Raw genomic sequence first — 7,379 nt, 5'->3', positions numbered from 1 at the left:
GCAGGCCAGAGCTGGCACTGAGGGGGTAGTCTAGGCAGGGAGGATGCCAGCTCAGACCAAGCATCGAGAACCCTGCAAGCCACAGGTGCTCAGGTGGAAGGGCTAAACCACGGTATGTCTGAGACTCACCTGGCTCAACTCAGGCTCAGCCGTGGAAACTGTGGCCATTAACCCATGGACATGGATAGGGTGACATCAAATATATGGGATGTTTGTGTGTGTGTATGATCAGATTTATGTTGGAGAAAGCAGTTGGGGTAGCTGGTATTGAGAGGATTGGAAGTGCAAGACAGGAAGCCAGAAGTCAGGAGGCTTTTGCTATGATGGTGGCATGCACAAGGGACTGGAGACATTAAGAAGGAATAATTGACAGTTACAGGGAGGCCGACAGCATCAGGGGTCCCTGCCCCCCATTTCCACCTATAACTCAATGGCCGACTGCTCCATTTGTGGTGGGAAGTCCTTAGGCATGGGCATGGTGGGCCCTGGATGCCCAAAGATCTGCAGCTTAGCTGGGGGAGGGGGAGTAAGTGCCCTCCAGCACGCTGTTTCATCAGTTCTCAAGGTCAGCCAGGTTGATGGTTAACAGTTAAAAACAGTATTGGGGCCAGGCACGGTGGCTCACGCCTGTAATCGCAGCATTTTGGGAGGCCGAGGTGGGCAGATCACCTGAGGTTGGGAGTTCGAGACCAGCCTGACTAACATGGAGAAACCCCTTCTCTACAAAAAATACAAAATTAGCCAGGCGTGGTGGCGCATGCCTGTAATCCCAGCTACTCAGGAGGCTAAGGCAGGAGAATCACTTGAACCCGGGAGGCAGAGGGTACGGTGAGCCAAGATGGTGCCATTGCACTCCAGCCTGAGCAACAAGAGCAAAACTTCATCTCAAAAAAACAAACAAAAACCAAAACAAACAAAAAAGTATTGGAGACAGGTGCGGTGGCTCATACCTGTAATCCCAGCACTTTGGGAGGCCGAGGTGGGTGGATCACTTGAGGTCAGGAGTTAGAGACCAGCCTGACTAACATGGTGAAACCCTGTCTCTACTAAATACAAAAAATTTAGCCAGGCATGGTGGCGCATGCCTGTAATCCCAGCTACTTGGGAGGCTAAGGCAGGAGAATTGCTTGAACCTGGGAGGCAGAGGTTGCAGTGAGCCAAGATCACACCATTGCACTCCAGCCTGGGCAATAAGAGTGAAACTCCATCTCAAAAAAAAAGAAGAAAAAGAAAAAGAAAAAAAAGATATTGGAGGTGGCACTGGTGAGAGAAGAGGTGAATGGCAGGGGGAAGTCTGAGGGGCAGTGGCTTCAGCCTATCCTGTGAGCTCCACAGACTTATAGGCTCTTCTTTCCTCACGGGCTTGGGGTCTGTGATCACAGACTCTGCCCCTGTGACCAAACCTCCAGCTGGGCCCAATACTCCTCGATGCTTCTGCCCCCAGGGGCTCTGGCCTGTCTATGGCCCCCACCCTACCCATGGTTCTGAGTTAGGTTTTTAATTTGTTTTTTGAGATGGAGTCTCATTCTGTCGCTCAGGCTGGAGTGCAGTGGTGCAATCTCAGCTCGGTGCAACCTCCGCCTCCTGGGTTCAAGCGATTCTCCTGCCTCAGCCTCCCGAGTAGCTGGGATTACAGGTGTGCGCAACCACACCCAGCTAATTGTTATATTTTTAGTAGAGACGGGGTTTCACCATATTGCCCAGGCTGGTCTTGAACTCCTGACCTCAGGTGATCGGACTGCCTCAGCCTCCCACAGTGCTGGGATTACAGGCGTGAGCCAAGCCCGGCCCTGAGTTAGGTTTTAATCAGAAACCGGGTCTTCCTGCACAGAAGTGGCTCTTGTTGGAATCAGCCCACATCCTCCTACCAGCCTGGGGATCCTGACCCTGCCCTTCTGCCTCTCTCCTTTCATGCCTCTCACCAGAGAACTCCAAGTCCTACAAAGGACACCAGGCAGGGCCATGCAAGCTTGAGGACTGAGGTCAGATTGTCAGGAGCCTTCTGGAGATGGCTCCCAGACTACGCTCCTGTTAACGCTGTCCAGGAAGGCATCCATTTGGGGCAGTGCCTCCTACCCTGCCAGTTCTCCTGCAGCAGGCCGGCAGCTCAGCCTCTCCCTTGGCAGGTACCCCCAGACCACAGGCCAACCCTCCCTGCAGGCCCAGCATGGAGGGAGGCTGAGGACTCATCTTGGAGAAAGGCAGCAGTCCCAGCCTCTCCCCACCCCCTTCAGAACACCAGCCCCTCAACCGTAGCTGTCAAAGTTTGTGGCCTGGCCTGATTCCCCATCTTATCCACCAGCTAAGTTTGAAGGCAGAAGGGGAAGACTGTCACCGTCACAGGCTCAGCCCGCAAGGTACAGAGCTGGCTCAACATATCCCAAGAGCCAAGCAGACTTTATTTCTGCAGCAATCTCTGCTGGTCAGGGTGCCTGCACTCCTCTACCCACTGCCCTTCATGGCTGCTGCAGTGGCCGCAGCTGTGGCCCATGGCCAGCCACACTGTCAAGGTTCAGCGATGCTGCAGTCATAGCAGAAGTTGAAGTTGGTGGGGGGTGGGGGAACAGGGGGTGGCCGCTCGGGGATGGGCACGTTCTCCAGCTCCAGCAGACGCAGCTTGGTCTCCATGGTCAGCAGCTGCTCCAGGTCCAGCCGTGTCTGCTCGCTGCCCATGGGACTGCCCAGCAAGGCACTGAGCCCATCTGTCCACAGGTAGAACTGGGGGTGGCACAGAGCCGTGAGAGTCTGCCCATCTGCCTCCCCTGCCCACCTGCCGACCTCAGCCTGGCGGACACTCACCTCCTGCTTGGAGGGGGCAATGAAGTTGAGGTACGCTTCCTCCTCCCCACGGTCATAGCTGATTGAGAAGGCCAACTCATAGAGGTCCTGGGGAAGCAAGGGAGCGGGGACACTGAGCAGGGGACAGGGTAGGCGGGGGCGGGCGGGAAGGAGCCCCTGGCCCGCTGTACTCACCTTGTTCTGCTTCCCGGAGCCCTTCTCCCGGACATGGGGGCAGTCCTTGCCTGTCAGGAGTGCCCTCATGTCGGCCACAGGGACTGCAGGAAGAAGGCTGGGCTGAGCACTGCAGCCCTGGCAGCCCCGGGGCCCAGGGCGGTCTGGGGAGAGCAGGTGTCTGGCCCCCGCCCCTGCCCGCCTTACGTTGCTCGGGCAGACTCTCCAGGGTAGGTGGGCTGGCGCCCTCCTCCATGTCTCCGTACTGCAGCAGCTTGTGGTTGGGGGACAGGCAGCAGAACCACAGCTTATCTGCGTGGAGAAAGGGAAGAGGGCCAGAGTGCTGAGAGGTCCTGACACCAAGCCAGCCGCCCTCTGCCTGCCCTCTGCCCCCCGCCCATGCCCACTCAGAGACCCTGGCGCCGCCGGCTGCTGATCTTGCGGAAGAGCGTCCCCTCACAGAGGCGGAGCAAGCGCTGCTGGCGGATCAGGCCCATGAGCTCTGGCTTCAGCTTCTCCCGCAGCTCCCTGATAGAGGGGTGTCACTGAGCACATCTGACCTGGGGAGTAGCCCAGGGGGCACCAAGGAAGGTAGGGCTAGGACTGAGGATCCATCCCCCCAGACTCACAGTATAGGGGGAGCCAGCGTGCCCTCCTGGTACAGCCGTTCAGTCTGCCGCAGCCGCAGCACCTCCCCATAAGTGAGCGCATTCACCTTGGTTCGGAAGAGCTCCAGGGAAGTGGGCTTCAGGGCCAGAGTGCGGGCCAGCTGCTCCCGCACCACCTGCATGACCTGGGGCCGCCCAAGCTCAGCTCAGGGCCTAAGCTCTGTACCCAGATCAGCCCCCTGCCCTGGCCCAGGCCTCCCAGCTCCCACCCCACCCACCTTGTCGAAGTCCTCCTGTGTAGCCCGCATCTCCTTCCAGGTCTTATTCAACAGCTGGATGCCCACACAGAAGAGCTCGTGGAAGCTCTGGTCTTGGCCGAAGAACATGGGTGAGAAGTCCTGGGCTGTCTCAGAGCCTGGAGTGGGGGGGCAGGAGGGGCTCAGGGAGAAAGTGCATACAGCCCCTGGCCCTCTCTGCCCTTCCGTCCCCTGCTCTTGGCCATGCTGTGCCCAGTCCAGGCCACTCACAGGGCTCCCCAACACGGAGCAGCTCACACAGCAGCACCGTCAGCTGGATGCTGCCCCGGGCAAAGGGGCACTCGTGCTTGTCCTCGCGGCTGCTGTTCTCCAACACAAACTGGGGGCGCAGAGAATGGGGCAAGGAGTCACAGCTAAGCCCATGGGGACCCTGCCTGGGGGATGCTGCCACCCCCCCACCCTACCCTGTCACCGACCCGGCTGTACGCGCTGGGCGCGTTTCTGGAGAAGTACAACATGTTGTCCAGGGCCAGCAGACCGGGGGGCACGCGCTCCAGGTCCTGTGCTGGGTTGCTGTTCTGGGGGAAGTGGGCACAGGCAGTTCAAGAAGGGCCACGGCCGCCTGGAACAACAGCCCTGGGCTGAGGCAGGGGTGGGGAGTTGGGTAGGGGTGATACTCACAGAGAAGCCCAGTTTGCGGAACTCTCGGGCACAGAGGGAACGGCGACGGTCAGCACTTAGCCCGGCACCCGAGGACTCCCCCTCCACCTCGAAGGCAGCCTGGCGTAGGACCTGCAGCTGCTCCCGCTGCTCCTGGGGTCAGTGTTGGGTGGCGGGGGAGGGGATCAAGATTATAGATTCAAGGCCAAGCTCTAAGCCACCCCCTGCCTTGTCCTCACCAAAGACACACACCTGGCTGTAGGGGTCCAGGGGCGTCCGCATGCGCGGCTCCAGCAGCCCCAGCATGAGAGCTTGCAGTACGTACAGGTGATGAGCCATCTCGTCGCCCATTGGTGCTGCACTGTGAATGATGTTCTGCAGGACAGCCAGTCCCTGGTGTAAGCGAGGGCTCACGGGGAGGGAGGGGCAGAGAGGTCCCCCTGGCCCACCACTTCCTACCTTATAGATGAACTGGCGAAGGTTCCTCTGCCAAAGATAGTCAAGCATGTGCTGAGGAGGTAGAAAGAAAGGGGGCTTAGGCTGGGCGCGGTGGCTCACGCCTGTAATCCCAGCACTTTGGGAGGCCGAGGCAGGCGGATCACAAGGTCAGGAGATGGAGGCCATCCTGGCTAACACAGTGAAACCCCGTCTCTACTAAAAAAAAAAAAAAAAAAAAAATCAGCTGGGCGTGGTGGCGGGCGCCTGTAGTCCCAGCTACTCGGGAGGCTGAGGCAGGAGAATGGTGTGAACCCGGAAGGCAGAGCTTGCAGTGAGCCAAGATCGCGCCACTGCACTCCAGCCTGGGCGACAGAGCAAGACTCCATCTCAAAAAAAAAAAAAAAAGGGGGCTTAGAGGATTTTGCTTCAGGGTAGGGCAGCGCCCACCGGGTGCTGCCCCCATCTAGCCACCGATCGACACTCACCTTGCGTTCCACAGGGCTGGCCCCCTGCAGCAAGGCTGTCAGCAGGGCCATGGCCTTGGTTTGCAGCTGCTGGTTCATCCTATGGCAAGAAGAGGGCTCAGTGGAACATTCAGGCTCCAGCCCTGCTCCCCGCATCTGGACCCCAGCCCCAGAGGCTTACACCTGTAGGTGCACCAGCAGCCTATCCAGGGGCACCTCGCTCTTGACCAGCTGGCCCAGGGCTGGGCTGCTCAAGGTCACACTCTCCAGCAGCCCAAGGGCTAGGGGAGGCACGGAGGCATCCATGAGGTTCATGTTCACGTAGCACACCACCTGTAAGGGGGCAGGGGTGTCACCACCTCACCCCCATGGAAGGCCGGGTCTACCACTGCCCCACTGCTCCACTGCCCCCACCCGCTGCCCTAGGAAAGCCCACCCACCTTCCTCACAAAGGGGATGCTCAGAGTCTCCCAGGACACCACGCCGTGCTCCATGAGCTCTGAGAAGGCCCTCAGGCTGAGGGCCAGCACCTCTCCTAGGCTGGAGGGGGGACATCTGGGGCTAAGCAGGACCAGACCAGGACCAGAAAGCCCCACCATCTCCCCCAGCCCACACATCCCTGTGCTCACTCGTCCCCGTCTTCAATGATGGTGCCTAGTCTCTGGAGCCCATTACGGCTGATGACCTCCCTGGCAAAGGTCATGTCCGAGGCCAGCGGAACGAGGCGCCTCAGGGCTTCCCGGCGCCCTTCAGGACTGTCACTCTGCAGCCCACCCAAGAGCTGCTCAGCCTCAAGGTCCTGGCAGGAGCGGAGCAGGAGCAGAGGTGAAGAGGCTGGGCATGGTAAGGGTGGGACCTGGAAGTGTGCGGCCCCGGGCGTCAACTAGGTGGCGCAAGGCAGGGCTGGGGCGGGGGCCTCCGGGGCGGGGGGCCTCCGGACCTGGAGCAAAGGGGCAGGGATGGGGAAGGCGGGACGGGAGGGGCATTACTGGGGCCGTGCTGAGGCACAGGATGCTGCCATTCTTGATCTCCGCGCGGTTCTGGAGAAGACAGCAGAAAAGGCAGCGAGGTCAGGGAGGGCTCCGAGGACTGATCAACTGGGGTGTCGGTGAGGGCGGCTGGGGGTCAGTAACAGATCGCGCTCCGGTAGTGGGATGAAGAGCCAGAGTTATCGGGGCCAGGTGGGTTAGAGGGGTCGGAAGGCCGAGCGTGGGGCTGGGGAGAGGGGACTCACATTCTCGGTGATGTATCTCCGGTGCCCATCCGCAAACTGCAGGGCGTAACGCTCAGAGTGCGTCAGGCTCCACCTGAGGGGCACGAGGCTCAGCGAGGCCGGCAGGGGGCGCCGCCCCTCCTGCCCTCCCGCCCTCCGCAGGCCCTGGCCCGGCAGCACTCACGCGTCGCACACCTCCTTCAGCACAGCGGCCAGGGGCTTCGCCTGCAAGTGGAGTGGTCATTCTCGCGGCCTGGGCAGGGAGGGATGGGGAGGAGCCTGGGGGGAGGGGTGGGGCGGGCTGCCCCGAGGGCCAGGGGGCTACCGGGAGGTGGGGCAGTGGGGCAGATGGAGGCGGGACCAGCCGGGTGACCTGGTCCAGCTGGATGAGCTGCGGGATGGCGTCACGCATCTGGATGGCAATCTTCACCACGTTCCGCGGAGGCGCCATGGTCCAGCTGGGACGTGGGCGCCTGCACTTTCCGGAGACCGTGCACCTGCGGCCAAGGGTGCACCTGGCCTGGGGCCCCTGGGGACGAGGAGGTCCTCCCTTTCCGAGACCTGACCTCGGTGTCCCGCACTCGCGGCCCAGACTGCTGCTCCTGGCCATGCAACGCGGCCTTCCCAAGGGAGCCGAGGTTAGTTCCGGGTTGGAGTCTGGGGGTAGGAAGGGACGGCTCCGCCTGCCCCGCCCCGCCGAGGCGGCCCCGCCCCACACCAAGGTGCGGCAGGTGGGGGCGGGGAGGGCAGGCTGCCGGAGGCCGCCCCACCCCTAGTTCCAGCAAGG

General features: G+C 61.1%; 1 protein-coding gene and 1 non-coding gene across 3 annotated transcripts; one reads left to right on the top strand and one right to left on the bottom strand.

Moving 5' to 3' along the window:
- Nucleotides 1-2,353: 2,353 nt before the first annotated feature.
- ELMO3 (engulfment and cell motility 3) lies at nucleotides 2,354-7,299 on the bottom strand. Of its 2 annotated transcripts, XM_003812205.5 has the most exons (20): nucleotides 6,966-7,299; nucleotides 6,777-6,817; nucleotides 6,614-6,686; nucleotides 6,369-6,419; nucleotides 6,009-6,178; nucleotides 5,820-5,919; nucleotides 5,561-5,712; nucleotides 5,401-5,479; nucleotides 4,937-4,987; nucleotides 4,730-4,852; nucleotides 4,499-4,630; nucleotides 4,294-4,395; nucleotides 4,088-4,196; nucleotides 3,839-3,975; nucleotides 3,582-3,745; nucleotides 3,368-3,480; nucleotides 3,160-3,264; nucleotides 2,974-3,056; nucleotides 2,800-2,886; nucleotides 2,354-2,718 (listed from the first exon to the last, which is right to left on the bottom strand). In XM_003812205.5, the coding sequence occupies exons 1-20, from the start codon at nucleotides 7,200-7,202 to the stop codon at nucleotides 2,506-2,508; spliced, it is 2,322 nt and encodes a 773-aa protein (XP_003812253.3). In that variant the 5' UTR covers nucleotides 7,203-7,299; the 3' UTR covers nucleotides 2,354-2,505. The 2 variants fall into 2 exon arrangements, with proteins under 2 accessions (XP_003812253.3, XP_034796301.2); XM_034940410.3 differs by having other exon boundaries at nucleotides 4,730-4,987.
- On the top strand, nucleotides 3,983-4,045 carry MIR328 (microRNA mir-328). The gene has a single exon (NR_163110.1). It is a non-coding gene; the product is annotated as a microRNA mir-328 (primary transcript).
- Nucleotides 7,300-7,379: the final 80 nt, after the last annotated feature.

Source organism: Pan paniscus, chromosome 18, assembly GCF_029289425.2.
Source record: "Pan paniscus chromosome 18, NHGRI_mPanPan1-v2.0_pri, whole genome shotgun sequence".
NCBI lineage: Eukaryota > Metazoa > Chordata > Mammalia > Primates > Hominidae > Pan > Pan paniscus.
This window is presented reverse-complemented; position numbering and strand designations above follow the sequence as displayed.

Bases quoted from the DNA above. Each gene is read 5' to 3' on its own strand.
- ELMO3 (XM_034940410.3), bottom strand. From the start codon at position 7,202: ATGGCCAGGAGCAGCAGTCTGGGCCGCGAGTGCGGGACACCGAGGTCA. The intron at 4,396-4,498 runs GTGAGTATCACC...CACTTCCCCCAG, and splicing joins TCCGCAAACTGGGCTTCTCT to AACAGCAACCCAGCACAGGA. The intron at 3,746-3,838 runs GTGGGTGGGGTG...GGGCGGCCCCAG, and splicing joins CACAGGAGGACTTCGACAAG to GTCATGCAGGTGGTGCGGGA.